Here is a 24,742-nt window from a genome sequence, read left to right on the forward strand (position 1 = left end):
AAAAAGAACGTACAGCTTGTTTCCATTGCGGCCCTATTCCGCGGTCATTAAAAAACAACCTAAAATTACCGGTTAGGGTTAGTTTACAAACTTTATTTTGTTAGTGAAAATCCTTTATGAAATTCGTTCTAAAACACTTTAAAAGCCTTTCCATTTTAAATCAGCGCCATCCGCTTTAGAACCCACCTTCTCCTAAACTATATCCACACACACACACACACACACACACACACACACACACACACACACACACACACACACACACACACACACACACACACACACACACACACACACACACACACACACACACACACACACACACACACACACACACACACACACACACACACACACACACACACACACACACACACACACACACACACACACACACACACACACACAATACAGTACATGCACGCACGTTGCACACGATCCCCGTCTATTTGACCACAACCGGGATGAAAACGACAACAATTCTCCGTCATTCTGCTTGTTTTCTGCACCGCGCCTTGTATCACGCGGACGGACGAGAAATCTGAGGTAATTCCCACAATCGCAGAATCCCGGGGGGTCTAGAAAACTACAGCCTTTCTCTTCCTAGAAAGTTGCCATGCTGAAATAGTGGCCATTGTTCTTGCATTAATAAAATGTAATGTAATCTTGTTTGAAATGTCCATGTTTCTTGCCATTTGTTGGGTGTGATCTGTAAGCTGCCCCAAAGAGGTCAAAGGACAAGGTCAAGATCAATAATGAAGGTCAAAGGCAATACATAATAACTCATATCCAAGGTTGAATTTGGATATCTTGACCGTTGCAGAGTGTTGATGGACGTATGCAGTACTGCTCTGCTATGTTATTCACATTAGCCAGCTTTGTCACTTCCTCTACGTACTCAAGAGAAACTTGCCATGATGCTGAGATCATTGCATTAGCCAGCTGTTTCACTTCCTGTCTATACGCAGGAGGGGGTAACAGCTGGTAAATACAAAGAAATTAGTCATCCAGAGGCTATGAAGCCAAAACAATTACGTAACTTGGAGCTCTCTGTAAATAGTTAGCAATGCATAATGTATGGGGCGCTGATGGCCTAGTGGTTAAGGCGCGTACTATAGGTTAATATAGGCTCTGATACAGCCTGACAGTGAGTCGCTCGATCCCTGAGCCTGACGGACCTTTGCTGCGTGTCACTCCCCGACTCTTTCCCTGTTTCCTGTCAATACTCTACTGTACTATCAATAAAGGCAGAAGCACAAAACATATCTTTTAAAAAAACAATGCGTAACGTATTGACATAATGATATTCATTTGATTGGTGTACATTTTTTGGTAATTAAAATGTATAGTTCTGTTAATAATTGATTAAATTAAATAATTTGCAACAGGTCTATTTTTTTTACACATAGCAATAGTTGGCACAGTGCATACATACCACACACATGATACACACGCACACAGAATACACAGTACACATGCACAAGTATCCAAAAAGATTACACAGACACATTCACATGGCTGCAAATACACAATGCCCTCGTTAACCTCCTGAGTCTTGCCAAGAGTTGAGACAATTATGTCATCACTATCTCACTTTGATCTGTTACCATGCAAACCGCCTCAGGCATGTATGGGCTCCGTTTGCCTCAGCTTCCTCACACAAACGGGTTAGACTCGCTAACTCATGCATGTGTTTGTCTGCATACACGCAATCACATGCATGACAAACGTGTGTGTGTGTGTGTGTGTGTGTGTGAGCTTACATATGTGGTACATATTGGATGTGTTTATATTGAGAGATGGCTTCAGGTTGGATGAAGGTATGTAATCAGAAGGAGTCAATAGGTGTGAGAGTGTGAGAGAGTTTGTGTACTGTCGGTGTGCATACAGAGAGCAAGGTATCACAGTTCATCTCAGGTTGCAGACTGGTCATACTGGCTTTGGCATTTTAAAGGAATACCGACACATGGCTGGAGCACATTCTCTTGGCAAGATGAAAAACATGTATCGAGAATACTAATGGCAATAGTAAAAGTTAGTGAATTGTAAGGATAGATTTGTCAGAGGAAACTAACTTATTTTATCTAGCCACAGTGCCAGGTAAATCTAAAGACTAGTTGAAATTAATTTCCGCAACTATATCGAACGTGTTTCCCATTAACAGAAGGGTCCCGATGCTTCTCTGCAAGTCACAATGATGGGGTGGTGGGGGTCGGTCGTTCACTGACTACACAACCTAAACCTCTATCAAAGTGTCATTGTGCTTTAAAACATAGTTCCTGTGATCCCACATAGAACAGATGTTTTATATAAGTTGGTGTAGCACCCTAATCTATTGAAGATTATATTTTGGAGACACCTGTCTTCATTTCTCTGTCTCTGGTTTTCTGACAGACGAACGTATGTAGGGAGCATGCCCGGTCGCATCATCAATGGGTTGAAGACTGTTGGTGTCAACAATCCTGTGTTCCTTTTGGACGAGGTGGACAAGCTTGGGAAGAGCCTGCAGGGAGACCCCGCAGCTGCACTGCTGGAGGTACACACACACACACACACAGTTTTTAGCGGCGCTAGCCGCTCTATACCTTTAGGTATCGAGCGGATCCTGCTCTATACCTGACTTTGTCCGTGTTCACCGTCAACGTTCTGATTGGTCAGACCCGTCAACGTTCTGATTGGTCAGAACCGTCAACGTTCTGATTGGTCAGACCCGTCAACGTTCTGATTGGTCAGACCCGTCAACGTTCTGATTGGTCAGACCCGTCAACGTTCTGATTGGTCAGACCCGTCAACGTTCTGATTGGTCAGACCCGTCAACAAAGTGATTGGTCAGACCCGTCAACAAAGTGATTGGTCAAGCTTCACGTGACACAGACATGGCTATAAACACATTATAAACACATATCGATGACAAAATGTATCAAAGGCGCCGCTGCCTTCACACAGGGTGTGATTTTTTATATTTCTTTTTATATTTATATTTCACATACATTGATTAAATACAACAAACATGTGCTGCTTTTGCATTGTACTCATTAAATTCTCATTCATGGCTTTGTATGTGTACTTCAGCACACACACACACACACACACACACACTCATGCACACTTACATGTGCACACCCTGTCTGTATTGTCCTACGTAGGTGCTGGACCCAGAGCAGAACCACAGCTTCACAGACCACTACCTCAACGTGGCGTTTGACCTCTCCCAGGTGATCTTCATCGCCACTGCAAACTCCACGGCAACCATCCCCCCCGCCCTATTGGACAGGATGGAGCTGCTTCAAGTACCAGGTGAGTGCTACTTGATGATGTCTGTTAATTACTTAATTTCTGAAGTCGAGTTGAGCAGTACCATGCAATGGAAAAGCGGCTTCAGTGTAGTGTAACTGGGTGAATTCATTTTCACCAGCATAATTTGGTGATTTTGGTATCATGCAGGGTTGTGATTATTTGAGGGTGTGCGTCACCACAGGAATAATGGTTACTGGAGGAATACAATACTTTTTCTGTTGTTAAGCAAACTCCATGTCCACTTTGAGTTAACATCCAGATCGACTGTCGCCTAATACTTTGCAGAGTCTAATTCTGTAAACTGCCTCATACATTTCCTTCTAGATATTATACGTAGTTATGTATCTATCAACTGTTCAAATGTGGCAAAAAACACTGTTCTTCCCAAACAGAAATGGTGGTTACAGTACGGTCTCCACACGTGTCCAATGTGTTTAGTGCCAAACCAAACGACTTGACATGCACCCTCGTGGTGGGTTGTGTTGACAGCTGACGTTGTCACCCATAATAGCAGGAGTGAAACTCCCTCAGTAATTTTTATGGGTACAGTAATAGGTTCATCCTAGGAAAACACACAGTAATGTCTCAAGACAGATTCTGCAGAATCTGTCAGCACCACTGCCCCAAAAATGTAATGTTGTTGTTAGTAGGAATAAACACAGAAGCACCTGGGAGGAAGTGGACTGAGAAAGGGGAGGAGGCAAACCGAGTTTCTGTTTCTACATTAAAAAGGACGTGGTGCCTCCAGAGGCAAAAGCAAAGGGGGAAAAATATATATATTATATTTTTTACCAAAATTTGGTAAAAATATAATCAATCTGGTCAATCTGGGAACCCATTTAATGGTTCCCAGATTGACATTACAGTAATACTAATTCCATCAGGACTAAAATAAATTAGACTAAATCAAACTAAATTGAAAAAAAAAAAGTAACTTGCTTATGGTGGTTTTACAGTACCTGTCTGACAGGAGTTCACATGTTATTTCCTGTCAGCAAATCAAAAATGTTCACACATTTTACATTCACCTTCAATATTTATTGCCGTTGTTTCAGTTCCCTTACTTATTTGAACAATTGAAACGGTCAGGGTGCAATAGCCACAACACCTGTGGTCAAGTTGCAACTTGACAATCTGTTAATAAAAAGAACTCTCTGCTCTTCTGTGTGTGTGTGTGTGTGTGTGTGTGTGTGTGTGTGTGTGTGTGTGTGCAAACTTTGACGCCAGTTGATCCAGTTGTTTACAACATTAACTGCGCATAGACGGACGGACAGACACAACGAAACGGGCGAAAGCATAATCTCTGCCGTGTGTGTGTGTGTGTGTGTGTGTGTACACATGCACGCGTTCCAGGCTATACCCAAGAAGAGAAGGTTGAGATTGCCCACCGTCATCTGATCCCTCACCAGCTAGATCAGCATGGTTTAACACCTCAGCAATTACAGATACCTCATGACACCACATTGGACACGATCACCAGGTAATCACATCAATACACTGGATACGATCACTAGGTAAATACATCACTACACTGGATACGATCACAAGGTAATCACATCAATACACTGGATACGATCACTAGGTAAATACATCAATACACTGGATACGATCACTAGGTAAATACATCAATACACTGGATACGATCACCAGGTAAATACATCAATACACTGGATACGATCACAAGGTAATCACATCAATACACTGGATACGATCACTAGGTAAATACATCAATACACTGGATACGATCACCAGGTAAATACATCAATACACTGGATACGATCACCAGGTAAATACATCAATACGCTGGATACGATCACCAGGTAATCACATCAACACTGATTGTATCAGTGTTGATGTGATCATCAGGTATACACATCAAGCTCTTTTAAATGTTTAAAGATCATTACTAAACCACACGACTCTCCTACTGGCCCCATGGTGGCCCCATGGTGCACTCTGCAGTCTGCATGATGTTACTAGATGACGCCACTGAGACGCTGCTAGTAATAGGAGCTGAGAGGCTATCCAAAGGTCTGACAGGGGAGAGTAGAACTCTTGGCCTACTGTCAGCTAATAGGTGAAATGTAAGTGTTCCACATCCGGCTATGTCAGTGTCATCGACTGTCGAAGTGGGCACGGGTGTTTGGTTTCAAACCTAAGCATTATATTACTGTAAAGCACAAAATTGGACCCTAGAGTATTGTAGGGCTTCAGCAGCTGAGCGCTTATGACTCGACAGTGATTTTGTACTATGAATCTGGCTATTCCATGCTGCCATTGCCTTCCCAAATAAGGTCCACGCTATGAAATTACATTGGCTAGTTGGTAAGCAGGAACACTAATACCAAGTACTAATATAGCCCATACCCTAGGTGGGGTTGGCGAAAAGGTACCCTAGCGTGTCCCCCAGGGTAGGTACCCTCACTAAAAACATGCAGTAGTCCTGGTCTCTATACTGCCTCCCCCTGGTCAGCCGGGGCGCCTGATGGAGGGGAAAGGAACTGGTTGGAATAACGTGTTCCTTTCGTGCGCTATGTCCAACCGGTGAAACCCCCCCCCCCTGTCAGGTGATAACAGTTAGCGGTCTGCTAACTCCTCATGCGTTGAAGGAAGCATGAGCTGAGTTCGGGGCTCTCCCCAGGCTGGCAGAGGGAGAGTAGCGCCCAGGATTACACTGATTACGCAACATTAAAGACTACAAATTAATAAATTAACCTGTGTGTGTGTCTATTGTCCCTGCAGTTACACCCGGGAGGCAGGCGTGCGCTCCCTGGAGAGGAAGATCGGAGCAATCTGCCGGGCTGTGGCTGTCAAAGTCGCTGAAGGTCAGAAAGTCCCAAAGGCTGAGGGTGCGACCCTTGAGGGCTCAGGGCAGGAACAGGGGGGTAAGAGTCTCAGCTGTGTGGGCATTTTCAATGTCACCGCAGGAACACGTTGCTGTCGGGCAGAAACCTTGTATCTCCATATTTTAATTTTCTATGTATTTATTTACACAGTAAAATCCACAGAACACGGAGTGTGCAAATGTGTCCATTTGGGTAGATTTGTACCCTAGAAAGGGTGCGTGTGTGTGCACTGAATTCCCAGAGCACGCTGTCAGTAGGCCAAGGAAATACAACCCAGATTTTTTTTTTACATATTGTGAATACATGTTTTTACTGATTTTATATTATTCATAACAGATGCTGACTTTTGCTGAAAGTTGCTCAAATATGGAGATTACTGATATCATAGTATGACACCGTAGATGTCAAATGTCATACACTGGCTGCATGATGTCCGAGATCAACAGGGAAGCCACGCCGTTATTAGATCCCATCTTGCAGAAACCTTCTATCTCCATATTTCAACGTGTTATGTTTGTTTTTTGTCATACTGTCATTCAAAGGTAGCAACTTTTTTCCATTTCCTGAAAAGTAACAGTTTTGGACATACAAGGTTTCTGCCTGACAGTGACGATCTGTACAATAGTCTGAACGGTAGGGACTATCAAAATTCCGCCTGTATATGTTTTATCGCATAGGTCCAGAGATTGTGTGTACCAATTTTTGTGAGATCAGGACAAAATCTGTTGGAGGAGGAGCAAAAAGTGTGTTTTGAAGAAAATTCAAAATGGTGGAAATCTATACAGACGCAAATGGGTGTGAGTTGCGTCATGACCAGTGTTGGGCAAGTTACTTTTAAAAAGTAACTAGTTACTTTACTTAGTTACTGCTCCAAAAACGTAATTAGTTACTTTACTTACGGTAGTTACTAAATTATGAAAGTAACTAGTAACTAGTTACTTTACTTTACTTTTTTTTTAAAAGAAGAAAAAATTTATACAATAAAATAAAATATATTATTTCCAAATGATTTTGATAGGCTATACATAAAAACGTTTATTTGTTTCTTCTTCTTTAGAAATATTTTCTTTCTCATCAGGATGTAATTTAGAGGTGTGCATTGGCACTGCCCTCACGATTCAATTCGATTACAATTCACCAGGTAACGATTCGATTCGATTACAATTAACCTTGTAATAATTCGATTCGATTCGATTCGACGATGCATCGCGATGCATCACACTTTTCTATATTATTGTACAACATGGAAACCTTTTCATCAGTCAATACAAGCAGTCAGATATACTGAACGACATATACATTTGCCTGCTTCTCTGTGCAATTGATTAAAAAAATAAAATTAAATAAATGTAATAAAAAAAACATATTTTCTTTTTCAAAATTGATTATTCGATTAAAAGATTATTGACATTTGTGAATCGATTCATAATTGTCCATGTCCGCATTCGATGAATCGATTTTTCGATTATTTTTGACACCACTAATGTAATTATCATTATACTCAGAGCAATACAATGAGCAATACAATAACCCACCTATCTCCCACACTCCCAGTCAGTTATCAGTTTGAATGAATTTGATCATTTGCATATAGATGTGAGTGGCCTTAATTTAACTGACAAACTTTTTTTTTAATTTCAAAATAAAAAACCTCTCACACTTATGCCAGTGTACTGTATTACGCACGCACGCACGCACGCACGCACGCACGCACGCACGCACACAAGCACGCACGCACGCACGCACACGCACACGCACACGCACACGCACACACACACAGTTTTAGTGTTGCTCTGTGGCACAGTGAGAGAAAAGACCATTGTAGTCATTATGAAATGTAGTGGAACAATTAAACTTCTTTCTGCACTGTAGTAGTGGCCCTGCTGCTTTCACTGCTATTTTGCTGACTAGTTCTCTGAAGGCAACAAACTCAACCGTTGCGATGGGAAGCATGTCCTCCTCGACAACATACCTGGCAATCAATCTGTTTAGTTGAGTCTGGGTGGCATGCTGTGGCGATTTAAAAAAAAACGTTTTTTGGGTGTTTAGATGGATGGAGTAGCTATCTAGATAACTGCCGGTGGAGACGGAGGGGTCTTCTTTGGCGACTAGTTTTATAACCCCATGTACTTTAGTTAGGTGCTTCAGGAGATTAGCATTGCTGTTACTCGATGTGGACAATGTTCTCTGTCACTGCAATGTCTTTAGCGCCCTTTATCCCCACAAATTCTAAATAATGGTTATATTTCCAAGCTGCAAACTAACGCTGCGCTGTCAGCTGAGACACTGTGTGTGTGTGTGTGTGTGTGTGTGTGTGTGTGTGTGTGTGTGTTAGCAAGGGAGGGTCTGTGTATGGCAAAGACCCGCCCAACTCTGTCTCTGATTGGCTTAGGCTGACATTTTACCCCCTGTTAACCTATCATCACTCCTCTCTCTCTGGTCACTTTCAAAATGTATTTACCCTGGATTCCTTGGGTCATGACTCATGACCCAAGGAATCCAGGGTTAAATACATTTTGATTCTACGACCTACGGTTCAAGAGTTATAGGCCGAAACATAAAGCGGGCTGTTATAGCCCCACCATTAGGCCGACTGGTGTAATATTTTTTTTGTATTTAGGCCACTGGACTATGAACCTCCACTCTAAGTGTTCTAACTGTAGCCCTTACGGTTTCCAAGAGAAAAATATTGAATGGGAGTCTTTGCATTTTCCTATTATAAGTAAATGGGGAAACTTAATTCACTAATAAATTAATATCAATTAAAGTATACAACATATCGCTTAGCAAAACGATAGCACAAGATTCCCGATGGAGCCATGCGATTTTACGTATGGCTCGAGTGTGTGCCGCAAAAACTGGGAGAAGTAGCACGGCAAAATAAAGTTTATCTAGAATAAATAAAGTCGCCCAAGTATTGTAGTTGCCCTTTCGGGCAACCACACTAAATAAGAGAAAGTGAAAACAAAAAACAGTATTCACTGTTAAAATGCCCTGCTTTTTTCTGTGTTAAGGCCTCTCTGTTGCCAGGTAACTGGTATTAGTGGCATGCAGGAAAAACAGATGATGTTTGAGTGAGTTTGTGTGTGTGTGTAATACTGCATTTGCGGTAGGTATTTGGTGTGCTTCTGTTATGTCCTTCTATGTTCACTGTATGTGATGTGTGTGCACCAGCTGTTCCTCTAGTCTCTGTTGGGGATAGATGTCACGACCAGGTCGGCAGCTGTTGCCCTCCAGCCACGCCCCTTCCATCTGTCTGTCCTGCCCTCGTTTCCTATCTGTCTGTCTGTCTGTCTGTCTGTCTGTCTTATTTGATGGCCAAGCTGGTACCCACCTACAGATCATCACATACATACACAAAGACAATGGAAGAACACTCACGCCCACCTTCTGCCACCTTCTCTTTGTGGATCTGTAATGTTCAAGAATCATCAAACCAAAAGTTTATGCAACCATAACCAGGAGTTGCTCACTAGCATGCATTTTTTTTTTACAATTTGTCTAAGTTACTATTTCGTGTGTGTGTGTGTGTGTGTGTGTGTGTGTGTGTGTGTGTGTGTGTGTGTGTGTGTGTGTGTGTGTGTGTGTGTGTGTGTGTGTGTGTGTGTGTGTGTGTGTGTGTGTGTGTGTGTGTGTGTGTGTGTGTGTGTGTGTGTGCGCGTGCGTGGATGCATGACTGCAGACATGGCAGCACCCCCAGAGATGCCGATAGTGATTGATCATGTCGCCCTGAAAGACATCCTGGGACCACCGCTGTTTGAAATGGAGGTGAGGAGATAAGAAAGGAAAGTCACTGGGCAGGAGTGGAACATGGAGACTTATGCTCAATTCATACTTCATCGCACGGTGAAAATAGCCGACCTACAGTACAAGTTCACAACACGTCATGGATGCGACGCATTGTGAGCTTGTATCTAGGTCTTCCACTGAGTGTTGAATATACAGTACTGTTGGCTGTGATTGTTGTCGGCAGATGTTCTGCTAAGTGTGCATAAGTTTAAGGTAGGGTAAGTGATATTTTTTGGTTAAAACAAAAAGTATTTTGTTAAAGGTTAAAGCACTATATTCTGATAGTAATCATTGCTATAGAGTGTTTGTTCAGTAACAGGAGTCTCCCCGTCTCTCCAGCTCTTTAATAAACAGAAAATACATTTTCCAGTAGGTGTCAAAATCTCAGCCAATCAGGAGAAAGTACCCATTTTTAAGCTTCATTTTTATAGTATTCCAGGTCAAATTTTGCCTGCTCATTTCTTAGTGTCATCACTTCCAATTTCACTTGTTTAATCTATATCCTGATTGAGTTATCTATCCTGATTGGATAAAATTGGAAATGAAACTGAAACTGCAACTAACATGCATTTTCTGTTTTATAAAGAGCAGGAGAGACAAGGAGACTCCTTTTACTGAACAAACACTCTATACCAATGAGTACTATCAGAATATAGAGCTATTTAACACTTATTTTAACCAAAGAAAATCACTTACCCTACCTTTAAATAAAACAGAAAATACCGGAATGCTGGTCAAGTTAGTATTATTATCATGTGCTGTGAAATACAGTCTAACACAATACAGTTTTCCACCCATCATGCAGTGTAAAGCCTTGTATGTAGTAATATGTGTGTGTTCGTAGGTGTCTGAGCACCTCACCCTGCCTGGCGTAGCCCTGGGGCTGGCCTGGACTCCTCTAGGAGGGGAGATCATGTTTGTGGAGGCCAGTCGAATGGAGGGAGAGGGCCAACTCACTCTGACTGGCCAGCTAGGAGACGTGATGAAGGAGTCAGCTCAACTGGCTATCACCTGGCTTAGAGCTAATGCCAAGAACTATCAGCTGACAAGCGGTGTGTGGAAACTCGTCTCATACAGCAATTAACACATACACACACATGGATTGATACAGAAGAGGCAAGCACACTACATAGGAATACTGATACACATACATGTATGAGGACCGATTGGAAAATTCCAATACTTTTTAGAGACTAGTGTAAAAAACATAGAAATACATGTATAGAATGGACATTTCTAAACACAGAGGAGGAAATAATCAATCCATGAGGGCCTCTGTGATGCATTTGTTTGATAGATGCATTGGTTATATAGCAGATATAATATCTACTATTATCAGGTACCCCCAGCTAAGTAAGTCTGTGTGAACATATGGCATAGTATCTACTTGTATATGTATGGTAAATACAACATGACTGTCTCGTTCAAAGTCATTTTGTTTAGGCTCACAGCACTTGGGAATTTCAGCGGTGACAGGATTCTTCATTTGTGCCTGCATAAAACTCAGGGAAAATACTGTGCTGCTAGTAATGTGCTGCTTTACTGCCCTCAAACTAGAGGCAGAGTCTTAAAACGTTTTTAATCACCAGTCCCCTTGTATAAATAATCATATGAACACACCCCTTGTGCATGCTCATTTGTCTATTAGCTAACTAAGATATAATACTACCAACTGAACTGAATCAGTTGGTAGTGACATAATTTGGATTCATGCAATCACAAAAATGCATTATGAAACTTTTACTACCTTAATTCAAATACACATACAGTATACATTGTATATTTCTGTGTGTGTGTGTGTGTGTGTGTGTGTGTGTGTGTGTGTGTGTGTGTGTGTGTGTGTGTGTGTGTGTGTGTGTGTGTGTGTGTGTATAGTGGTGGGGGGTAGTGACCCATTGGAAGGGACAGACATCCATCTCCATTTCCCTGCGGGCGCTGTCACCAAAGATGGCCCCTCTGCCGGAGTCACCATTGTCACCTGCCTGGCATCACTGTTCAGCGGTCGATTGGTCAGATCAGACGTTGCCATGACAGGAGAGATAACGCTCCGTGGATTGGTGCTACCAGTAAGTTTTCAAACGCAGTATGGTGTATGTACATCTAGTAGTTGATATTATAGTAAAGCAGTATGGTGTATGTACATCTAGTAGTTGATATTATAGTAAAACAGTATGGTGTATGTACATCTAGTAGTTGATATTATAGTAAAACAGTATGGTGTATGTACATCTAGTAGTTGATATTATAGTAAAACAGCACCACAAGAAGGTCAATCTGAGGCTTGTGAAATGAATGTGAAAAATACATTATTTTTGTTGAGTGATTGCATTGGTCTGTTCTCAGGTGGGCGGGATCAAGGACAAAGTTCTAGCAGCTCATAGGGCAGGAGTGAAGCGCATTATTCTTCCAAAGCGCAACGAGAAGGATCTAGACGAGATACCGGCCAATGTTCGAGCAGAACTTGACTTCATAACCGCAAGCAACCTGGAAGAGGTGTTGAACGCAGCCTTTGACGGAGGGTTCCCCGGGACAGCCAACACACAAACACACACGCAGCTGACCAGCAAGCTGTGAAATAAAGCTGGACCCCCAGGACGACAAGCTGGTTGCTATGGCAAAAAAATAAAAACAAATAAACACATACCTACAAATACAGTGTATATACGCATAGTATGTACGCATTTAACTTTCATGCAGTGTTCACACCACTGTGGTGGCCTTGACAGAGTCCAAAATAGAAGACAGAGACTTCAGATTCTTCATCTTCCTCAGCTAATTGTATTTCATCAATATTCTGTTGGTATGTTCATGGTGTGCAGCAACAACACGTTTGCACTGGAATATGGTGTTAAAAGTATAATACTGTGTATATTAAGGTGTCCGATACTGATCACTAGTCCATGTGGTGTCACTAGTCATACTCACGATTCTCCCTTTGTCAGTGGCCTGGCATGCATTGACAAGCACAACTTGTTTATCTTGATTTGTGTGTAATGAGTCATTAAGCCAAGTATCAACTAATAGAACATTCATTGAGTGTTGTGAAAGGAGTGGGGGTGAGACTTCCACTCCTGAAGATGAAGATGGTGAAAACCTCATGTCAGCATATAATACAGCATTGAGTGCTGTAAGTACATGTTGATAGAGTAATTGCGACCGTAGGTCGCATTTACTATAGAAACCTGCTCCAGGTGTCCGTCCGTCACCCCGTCCCTCCGTCACACACGTCCCGTCACTCCGTCACACACGTCCCGTCACACTTTTGCCCTGCTCATATCTCCGCACCCGTTGCCCCGATCCATGCCAGATTTTGCACACACACTCCTTACCTGCCAAACTACACCCTCCAAGGACCCCCGGAGCTCCAGGGACCCCCAGCTGCCTCGGGGACCCCCAAGTGTAAAAAATGAGCACATGTGGACAAATTACCAAATGACCACCCCAACGGGGCTGCTCACGGGGCATTCCCGGGGACCACCCACTCCTGGTGCGCCAGAACGGATGCAAAAGTGGTGGCGCCCCCAGTGGAGGACCCCCTGCCACTGCAGCTCACATAAAATGCCGTAACTCGGGCTAGGAGCGTCCGGGAGAGCCGCGGCCGGTACCTATTCGTCCGCCAAGGCAACGCGGACACCCCACCCCTAATTTCTCACATGGCCCTCTTCTAGCGCCACCTTCAGGCCGCTTTTCACAACACATTTTTGCCCACTACTCCTACAGTTTGGCCCCTAAAAACACGCAAATTGCTACACACTACACAGTATGTGTACACTCATGTCATCAACATGCCTGCCACCACATTTCTTAGACCACCAAACAAAACTATACATTGCCCACACAACTAGGAACCAATCGCCGTTACAGCCCTCTTCTGTATACATGTGACCTACGGTCGCTTATCTCCCGATTAGGGAGTCTTACTGGTAGGACCTCATTTGACAACTCGCGCTCATCACATGAATCTGTTTCACCATGTGTGAGGTTAGTTTGTTTGATTGATGCTTCAACTGGCATGAGTTTGCACAACTGGAATTGAAACTGTACACGGCACATATTTTACTTTAATTCATCAGTGCTTAGGCCATGCACATGTTAGGAAGACTAAAGGAAAGGCTTCTTGACCGAATCCATGAAGTATTGCTAGACAACTGACTGACCCATAGCACATGGCAACCAGGAACATGTAATTAACCTACAAAACCGTCCTATCTTGGATGTTCTTCTATTCTAAATCCAGTATAGGTGTAATTTAATCTCAAACATTCTTTATATTACAATGATTTTTCCTGTGATTACATGTTAAGATGCAAAATGTAAGATAACCCACTGTTTTATTTGACTGTCAAGTTGATTTAATATACCGTAAATTAAAAATGTTTAAAATCATTGAGATTGTTGTTCCAATTTTGAGTCCATAATCACAACACCAGCGGTAGGTCCACTGATCACGTCCAACCCAGATTTGGCATAAAGAAGCTGGTTGAATTCGTCACACAATAATGTCACTATGGATTGAGAACAAAGGAAGAATACTTTAAAAAAAAAATCCTATTTAGTTAACCTTGTATTTGAACTGTACTTTCATGTGCTTTTTTCTGCAAACTTCTAAATAAAGTATTCAATCAATCAATCAAACAATGGGAGTCAACGCTAGTGTCGTCACTCTCATATTCACGCTGGTACATACATACTACTACATAGCAGCCTCGTTCCCAGTCTTAAAGACTTGAAATCACAAAATGAAGAGTGTGTACTATCATTGTGTTCTATAATAATATTAATAATAATAATCATCATCATAAACCTCTGTCCTCTGAGGGGACAGAGGTTTATTGTTATTAATATGATCCATGACTATTATGATCCATAAAACAGCATGAAAGACTTTGAAACCCCTCCTTTATTTTACATCACCGCTAGATGGCGTAGCGGTAGCGCTGGAGTGAAAACTCCAACAGAACAGAATATCATAGAATCTGAACCTCAATCTACACCATACCTGCCAACCTCAGACCGTCCGATAAAAGGAGATTTTTTTTCCCGGTGGTGGGGGGGGGGGGCTCTTGACCACACCCGATTTTGGGAGTTTGACACTTTTATCAGCCTTTACTTACATAGGATCCATTAAAAAGTTAAAAGTATCAATAAAAGAGCCATATTTAATAATAACCACTAGCCTGATTATTTAAAAATGTCTCTTTAAAATTGCATTGGACTGGAGTTTACACAAAGCGATAGTAAAAGAGTAACAAAAAGAGTAAGGCGTTGTGAGCTTGTAGATCTGCTATTTTTGGCAAAGAGGTATAGGTGTAGAGGGAAAAAAGAGCTGAGCAAGTAAAATATAAAGGTTAATCTGAAAAACAATTGTATACAATATAGAGGGGGTCCCCAGCGAAATGGTATTATTAAATATGGCACTTTTATTGCTACTTTTAACTTTTTAATGGATCCTATGTAAGTAAAGCCTGATAAAAATGTCAAACTCCCAAAATCCACCAGAATACTGGGAATTACATCTACTCTGTTAAAAATGTCCTGGGGGGGACCCCCAGCGTGGTCAAGAACCCCCCCCCCCCCTTGGGAAAAGATCTCCTATTGGAAAGGTCGGTGGGATCGGATCGGGAGCTGAACCCATGACACGCAGTCAAGCTGGATCACCAGCATATGTGACATGCACCTGGACCGCTAGGCCAGCAGGCACCCCAATATGCTAACTTTTGGGTAGGATCAGGACCCATAATTAGTCAACACAAATCCTGTATTGAGGTCCACGGCCAAATACATTAATTCGGGGGTCCTTGATAATATATATTAAAAAATAAAAAAGTTTGAGAACCACTGTAGGCTACTACACTACACTATATCACAGAAAATACAGAATACTATTATTATATCAGTGGGGGGGGAATACAGTAATTGAGCAAATTATGTCAACATGAGACCAATATACTTGATAGTCATGTTACTCATGAATAATAATAATAGTGATAATAATTTTGTAACGAGTTCTGACTTTTTGATGGTTACAGCCTATAAGAGACATCAAATTTCTCTTTTGGGCCTTGAGTCCCAAGACTCAAGGTCTTGAGTCGAACCAATTACTCCCGCGGAGACAAATTTCTCTTTTGGGCCTTGAGTCTTGGGACTTAAGGCCCAAAAGAGAAATTTGATGTCTCCCTGGATCTAACAGGTTCGACTCAAGACTCTTTTGGGTCTTGAGTCTTGGGCCCTCTACTGGCCCTCTACTGGCAGTGACGTCACACTTCGGTGCTCTATATCCATTGCCATTGACAATGCATTAGGGCGCTTAAAGTTAAATATCTCAAAAACTACAAAACATTTCAAAGTAAAAAGTTCAAGCATTTGTGTCCACAGTAAGATGAACTAGACGCGTCGCAATTCAGGGCAATTGCAAAGTGTGGTTGCGCCGACGCGAGTCGCGGGTCGCTGCCGCCGGGACTCGAGGAATACGCTGGGAGGAATACCGTAGGAGGCTGCGCCAATTACATTGTCACGTAACTCCTGAGATCACTTGCGTTTCATTTTGAGAGGATTGATCCCCCAAAATAAGGTTTTTGAATCAAACGGTTACATTTTGAGCATTTGTGGCACCCCCTATGGATCAAAGTGGAAATGCTTTTGGGGATTTGTTGAGTAAACCACCCTTGACATGTGATTCAAATTTGGGATTGACTGGATGTTTCGTTCGGGATTTCTGGCCTTTTTTGTAAAACGGGCCCCTTCCGCTAACTTTGGAAGCCATTTACGGACGAACGGTAAGGACTATCAAAATGCCATTTGGATATGTTTACCGCATGGGAGGAGGAGCTAAAAGTGTGTTTTGCAGAAAATTCAAAATGGCTGAAAATCTATCCTGACGCAAATGGGCGTGGTCTATATAAGGAGTTGCGTCATGACCCAAGGAATCCAGGGAAAAATAAATTTAGATTTTACGACCTACGATTCATGAGTTATAAGCCAAAACGTAAAGTGGGCTGTTATAGCGCCACCATGTGGCCGACTGGTGTGATTATTTTTTTAAATAATTTTGCAATAAATTATGAACCTCCCCTCCAAGCCTTGTAACTGTAGCCCTTACGGTTTCCGAGAAAAAAAATACTTGAATGGGAGTTTTTGCAATTCCCATTAAAGTATAGATTTTCCGACATTTTGAATTTTCTTCAAAACACACTTTTAGCTCCTCCTCCCACATATTTTGTCCAAATCTCACAAAAATCGGTACACATTATCTCTGGACCCATGCGATAAACATCTCCAAGCAGAATTTTGATAGTCCTTACGGTTCGTCCTTAAATGGCTTCCAAAGTTAGCGGGAGGGGCCCGTTTTACAAACAAGGCCAAAAATCACAAACGAAACCTCCAGTCAATCCCAAATTTGAATCACATGTCAAGGGTGGTTTACTCAACGGATCCCCAAAAGCATTTCCACTTTGATCCATAGGGGGCGCCACAAATGCGCAAAATGTAACCGTTTGATGCAAAAACATTATTTCGGGGTGGATCGATCCTCTCAAAATGAAACGCAAGTGATCTCATGAGAGACGTGACAACGTAATTGGCGCAGCCTCCGACAGTATTCCTCCCAGCGTATTCCTCGAGTCCCGGCGGCCGCAGCCCGCGACCGGCGTCGGCGCAACCACACTTTGCAATTGCCCTGAATTGCGACGCGTCTAGTTAGCATTGTATTTGTATTTAACTGTACTTTCTGTGCTTTTTTTGCAAACTGCCAAACAAAGTATTCAATAAATCAATCAAACCAAGGCGTCGTTTGTGTGCATGGGGATCTCATCTTAAACAAGCTCAGTGCTTAATGAGTCTTCCAGTTTAGTAGACCTTGTATTGTGAATTTGTACTTCTATGTACTGTTGTTCTCATGTCCTACTAAATAAAGTACATCAATCAATCAATCAATCAATCAATCAAAATCAGCAGGAAGTTGACTTTAAAAAAACAAATTAAGATTAATTATACGTAGCCTGCGAGTTAGTTCTGGCAGCATACACTCGAGAGGTTACATGCATTGCTCATTCTATGGGGCTGGTTAAAGCGTCATGCAGACCCATACAGTACGTCATACTCTGACGTGGCAGTCACACCAGTCAGCTGTCCAATCGGGCGGGTTATTTAAGCTCACTTCATCTGTGTTCTGTCTGCTTTGTGTTTCATAGGTGTTGTCATGCAGCGTTTGCTCCCACCACCACCCCAGCACCACCAGTGGGCACTGCTATTGGTTCTGTTGTCCAGGGGGGGTTGTTATGTATATCTATCTCCCTGCTCTTAATGGTTAATGATGGTTGTATGATTGTGCTGAGCAGGGAGAAAGAATATAGCAGAGCCTGAACGCCAAAATAAAATATTACATCCACACTTGTATTCTCATTCTATTATATTCGGTCTATAATATTGGTTCAATCTATTCGTGAGTTATCTGACATAACTGGGTTTTGTGATGTTTATATTAGTATATATTTATCTCAGGAATGCTCCCCCCTTTTTGTTCTATGTTGGATCAGAACCCTACTACATACCAGACCTGCTCGAGTGATCTCCTCCTTTTGCGCAGACAGAGTTAGGCAAGACAGCATTTTCTGTCAGTGCTCCATCTGCCTGGAATGAGCTCCAGAGGTCCTTGAAAATCAAATCACTTAAATCCTTATAGGTTATTTCAGAGAAATGGTTTCCAATATTTTTGTTCAGAATTGTAACTGCTTTATTTATTTATTTAATTTTTGCATATCTGTTCTAGTTCTCTCTTTTAGTTTTTTGAGTGCTTCTGTATTCTGATTCATTATTCATATTTTTTATGTTGCTGTATGTGAAATGAATGTCCATTCCTGTTAATTACTGTGTTCTGTATCTCGGCTACATTGAAAATGATGGCCTGCCCCTCAACTGTACTCCAAGCTGAAATAAAGGCTATGATGATGATGATATAGGTGTCTATATTGTAAAAGAAATTCCAACGATATAAAATGCAATTCCAATTGGTATTAATGAAGGGGGGAAATAATTGACCTAAATAACGTTTAAGTTTAAGTTTTACTATCCACAAGGGCGTTGTGGGCATCACTTCCTGTCGATTTGATCCAATCAAATCCATGAGAAGGATTTGTGTTTAAAACTTTAAAATAATGATCTGTTATCTATGGAGTTTGAACACAGGACCTTTGGACATGTAGAGACTAGAGAGCATCTAAACACAGTGAGCTATTGTGCTTGCTGTGTGTCTAAAGCCAAATAGATTAATCACACACACAAAAAAGCCTATAGAAGCTTGTTTCCATAGTGCTGTCTCCATATTCAAGCATATAAACAAAAAACAAAAACAAAAATAAAAAAATTAACTGCATATCTTGATATATTTAGTTTGTTGTTAGCCATTAAGACCGGGAACGCATGTGTGTCATTTTTAGATGTCTTTGGCTATTCAAAAATAGAAGATCTACAAGCTCATAGCATGGCTATGAGCTTGTAGATCTGCTATTTTGAAAAATTATGACCATCTTTGAATATACATTTTTTAAAGCAAACATTTGTAAAATATGTTGTTCCAGGGGCCAAATAAATCTAAAAATGACACAGGTGTGTTCCCGGTCTTAATGGGTCAGGGTGGCTCACGGTGATAGGACACTGTCTACATAATCCAAAGCTTGTGGGTTCGAATCCTCCTCCTGCATCTTTACTCTGAAGCATGTGTTTCAGAGTAACACTAGGCCTATAAGAACACTGACATCCAGGAACCACACTTAAATGTGTCGAGGTGCCGTTAAGGCAGTGGATAGTTGGTGGACACCTCTGTGGGCTTTTGCACAGAAAGCCACATGGCGACCAGGGCCACAGGTTCAATTCCCATATCTGCAAGCAAGGCCACAAGTTCAAGTCCAGCCTAGCACCGGCACCGAAGCCAATACTCATGGATGTACTCAGTACAGTGGGGGCGTTGTTTCCACACAGTAAAAGTGGGTGTTATGGCAAAATAAATAACACCCGCTTGAATTTTTATAAAAAACAGTGACTTGTCATCATGGACAGACTGGAAAACTGCTGTTTGGACGCCATCTAGTGTCCATCATCAGACACTACATGTGTATGGAGATTATTATGGATCTATAAATCAGTTCTCAAACTTCTTCATGTCAAGGACCCCCACATTAATGTATGCATTTGGCCACGGACCCCCATCTGAGAATATGTTGTGCCAGGGACCCCAGAAGAGAAGATTTATGTTAAGAAATTCAACATTATTCAAACTTTTCCAAACATTTTCGAGATTTTTCAAAACATTTCAAAAATTGCAGATCTACAAGCTCACAGCAAGCCACGAATTGACGCTGTGAGCTTGTAGATCTGCTATTTTTGAAAAGCCAAAGTATAAAATGTGGAGCTTTCTGACTACACAGGTGTAGATGGTTTAGTGTTGATGATGACTGATAGCAGTCTGGGGATCAACATCCGGTCAGAAAACGGAAACGGAAATGATGCGTCTATGTCTTGTTCAGCGCATCGGATCCAGTAGGCGGGGCTTTGGACCGGATGTGAATAGGTGTTTAAATTGGACGCAGGCGCTCAACGCCTGCTTGATTCGAAAAGTTTGGTGTGAACTGTGCCACTGTGTAGAAGGTAACTAATGTTTGATTTATATCAACATGACACGTTTTTATACACTAATATTTAACACAATTATTATTTAAGTATTCGAGGTGTTGTAGGACTGTGAATTATTATGACACCAAACATGGACAAATAGGCCTATAAGAAATATTGTGTTTTATAACCGAGGGAGAAAATGCATCAAACTAGTCATTTTTATCGAGTCTTGACTTTTACTTCATAGATATAATATGCAAATGTCTAAATCGATTAATTCATCTATTAGTCTTGATTCAAGGATATAGCATCAAACATACATATTTGTTCCAAATGATCACAAGTTTAAACGTTAAACCACACTCACTGTGAGGTTTGTAGATCTAACCCCGCCATATATACATTAATGTGCGTTTATAAATTATAATCTATTTTAGCCTTGGAAGACGGTCAGGGATTTTATTGATGGTGATCGAGTCTGATGTTTGTTAGTAGTTTTTAACGGCTCATAAATCCCCATAAATGAACCCAATCCAACACATAAAGTGTTTAAACAAAGACACGGATGTAACTCGTCCATACGGGTCTGTTGTGTTCCGTAATATTACGTAAGGTTGAATAAAGACGCGTTTCAATCCCGTGTGTCGGAACCTATACCTCTATGGTCGGAACGCAGTTCTATTTCCAAATTTACATGGAGTGTAATACCTGCGTTCACCTGCTGCAACAGCCACACTTTACCAAATATTTTGTGGTTCTGTGTTTAAGGCTCGTGCGTCTACATTTATGTATGCAGTGTAAATATAAAGTAATTATCTGAAAGCCACAGATGTTATCCTTACACACGGGCTGTTAGTGTTCAGTTAATATTCAGTATAGTTTAATAAAGAAGTGTTTTAATCCCGTATGTGGATGAACGTCATTGTATTTCCTGGATTACATGGGGTGTAATACCGGCGTTCACCTGCTGCAACAGCTACAGTGATGTTCAGACAGACCAGATTGAAACATTTATTCATTGAATAATACGGAATATTACTGAACATAAAGGGTCCGTATGGTGGGATAACATCTGTGCCTTTGAGATAAACACTTTATATTTAGAATTGATACATTTATGGAGATGTTTGAGACTTTAACATGGAACTAACTACAAACACCATTTTGGAGAGTTCAAGAATGTCATAGATGAGATCATAATAATAATAATGTTTTATTTGTGCAGCACTTTTCACATTTCATACTTGTCATAAAATATCTAGAACAAAACAAATGTAAAAGCCTAAGGATAGGATAGATAACGGAGCTAAGTTGTAACATAACATAACACTCAGGCAGGAGAATAAGTAATCTAAACTAAATATCGATAAGAAGAAATTTGAGTCTTGATCCAATGCTAAAATGAAACTATAATATAGTCTTTATCGGCAGGAAACCTCAGAATGTTCAAAACTGTTACTTTTCAGGATTCAAAAATGGCAAAAGTAGCAGATCTACAAGCTCAAACCGTGTTTTGTGCGTTTCAAGCTTGTAGATCTGCTACTGTGGATGCTTTTATGCGACGCTGTAGTATAATAAAGTAGGACGAGAGGTTGAACCACTTTAACCATTATCTTATGCTTTGGGCCATTCAAAAAATAGCAGATCTACAAGCTTGTAGATCTGCTATTTAAAAAAAAATCATGAACATTTTTGCACATTTTTCAAAATATGTTTTAAAGATTTACATTTTTAACTCTAATATTTGCTTCTGGGGGGATTCTACAAATGTCTTCTAAATCATAACAGTTTTTTGAGAAGAACTTATGTTGCTATAATCAAACTTTTTCATGTCAAGGACAAGGACCACCCAAAATGATATGTATTTGGCTGCGGACCCCATCTCAAAATGTTGTTCCAGGGACCCCCCAGAAGCAAATATTTGAATAAAATAAATATGCACATTTTCATGATTTTTCAAAAAATAGCAGATCTACAAGCTCATAGCGCGGCACTCGGTGCCTCACTATGAGCTTGTAGATCTGCTATTTTTGAATAGCCAAAGTGTAAGATAATGGTTAAAGTGGTTACACTGATTCGTTCCCGGTCTTAAAGGGTTAACACTATAGCATACATGGGCAACTGGCGGCCCTCACCTTCACTTAGTGCGGCCGCAAGTTAATAGTGATATATTATTGATTTCAGCTGTTCCAATTCCAAACATGCAATCATGACCCGCTTTAATTACTTCAGTCTGATATTATTAGTTTAATGACTGTCCAATGTATTTGTATTTAAGTTCATAAAGTTAACTTAAGTATAACTAAATGTATTTGAAATTAAATAAAAAAATATACGTTTCAGGATTCCAATTAAAAAATACCAAAAAATTATTAAGGATTCCGAAATAGCAAAAATAGCAGATCTACAAGCTCTGAGCTTGTAGATCAGCTATTTTTTTTTCTGTCCGACAGTAACAGTATGCAATGTGTCCCTCTGGAGTGAGTCTGGAAATATAGTGGCCCTCTAGTCTACATCATCAAAGTTGCATCACCCCTGCACTATAGCCTACTTAAAAACTCGATTTTCTATTATTGTTTTTATTATTATAAAATATATTAAATGTAATGTTGGTGTATATCTGTGTCTTGCAGGTTAATCATGTGGTGACCTTCTGCAGAGTGGACTAAATCTACTTCATACAGTGAGTTGAAAACGCTGAGTCATGGCTTCTAGCTATGACTCAGCTTTTGACTCGCTGTATGAATGCTTCAGGGAAGGTTCAAAGGATGGATGGAGTCATCAGGAGATAGCTGGTAATAGAGTGTCTGTAACTCAGGACAAGGGGCAGGAAGATGGAACCTCGACAATGCAGCAACGAGCCCTGAGAGCTGAAACGTATAACGGTGCCAACGAACGTTCTCCGTTGGAGATACAAGGCGTACGGTGCTCGGGACGTGGTGCCATACAACCTACGCGGCTCTATTAATACCAGCTATCTTCAACCGAGCGGCGGGAGACCCCACACGGTACGTACCTGGATCACACCTGGCCAGCAGTGGTGGAAAGTAACTAGGTGCATTTACTTGCGCACTGTATAAAGTACAATTTCAAGGGATTTGTACTTTCCTTGAGTATTTCAATACTTTTACTTTTACTCCACTACATCTCGGATCCAAATATTGTACTTTTTACTTCACTACATTTATTTGAAAACTAGTTTTTCTAGTTACTAGTTACTTTGTAGATTTGGATTATAATTACCAAAAAATTTATTAACCACTTCAGCCCTATATACATTTCGGCCGATAGCCGATCTACAAGCTCACAATGCGTTGCGATGCAACGCATTGTGAGCTTGTAGATCTGCTATTTTCAAAAGATTTTAATATATTTTGAAAACTTGTGAAACGGGATATACATAATGAGTACTTTTTATTTTTGGTACTTTAAGTACATTTTGATACCAGTACCTTTGTACTTTTACTCAAGTGAATTTTGAATTCCGGACTTTTACTTGTAACAGAGTATTTCTACATGGCAGTAGTGATACTTTTACTTAAGTAAAAACAAATCAGTATTTTTCCACCACTGCTGGCCATTATAAACCAGGGCTGTGTCACCATTACAAAATGTAAGTTGACGATTCATTGTCACATAAATGATTGCGATCAAAGATTTAACTGTGTTAGTCGTTGATCATTGGAACATTATGAATACAAATGTAATTTATTTTTGGCTTTTAGGGCTTCGTAAATAAAAGTTGCACAAGGCAGATATGACAAATAATATACATTATTTAATTACAAAAAAATACATTCATAGTGGGATTAGCTATATATATGAGTTTATACTCATGGTAACTGATGACTGGTATCAGACCACACTATGAGAGCCACTGGTCTAGCGGCTGAGAGCTGAACCAAGACGCCTGTGGTTTTATTTTCAAGCCGAATCCCAACCCTCAACATTCTGCCTCCACCAGTGTTATGGAGAAATTGGTGACCTGACAAAAGATGTGTCCATCTTGTGGACTTCACATGTCAAACATCCAAAGTCAATCGCTGTTAGTTTATGAACAGAGTTGCTCTGTTCATAAACAAACAAACGGTTGTTATTTACATTTGGACATGGTGATGTTTTTGTGAAGTCCACGAGATGGTCGCATGTTTTCTGAAGGTCACCAATTTCACCGTAACACAACACCATGCTGGAGGTAGGAG

General features: G+C 40.9%; 1 protein-coding gene across 1 annotated transcript in view; it reads left to right on the plus strand.

Moving 5' to 3' along the window:
• The window catches only part of lonp2 (lon peptidase 2, peroxisomal), a 28,172-nt gene extending 13,739 nt beyond the window's left edge, over positions 1-14,433 (plus strand). Inside the window, exons 10-17 of the mRNA XM_084061094.1 lie at positions 2,395-2,536; positions 3,147-3,297; positions 4,651-4,777; positions 6,040-6,182; positions 9,826-9,911; positions 10,777-10,984; positions 11,808-11,998; positions 12,276-14,433. Coding sequence (XP_083917220.1) covers positions 2,395-2,536; positions 3,147-3,297; positions 4,651-4,777; positions 6,040-6,182; positions 9,826-9,911; positions 10,777-10,984; positions 11,808-11,998; positions 12,276-12,506 — 1,279 coding nt within the window. The 3' untranslated portion in view covers positions 12,507-14,433. The remainder of the gene's footprint in view (positions 1-2,394; positions 2,537-3,146; positions 3,298-4,650; positions 4,778-6,039; positions 6,183-9,825; positions 9,912-10,776; positions 10,985-11,807; positions 11,999-12,275) is intronic.
• Positions 14,434-24,742: the final 10,309 nt, after the last annotated feature.

Source organism: Gymnoscopelus microlampas (genome assembly GCF_963454915.1).
Source record: "Gymnoscopelus microlampas genome assembly, chromosome: 6".
NCBI classification, from domain to species: domain Eukaryota; kingdom Metazoa; phylum Chordata; class Actinopteri; order Myctophiformes; family Myctophidae; genus Gymnoscopelus; species Gymnoscopelus microlampas.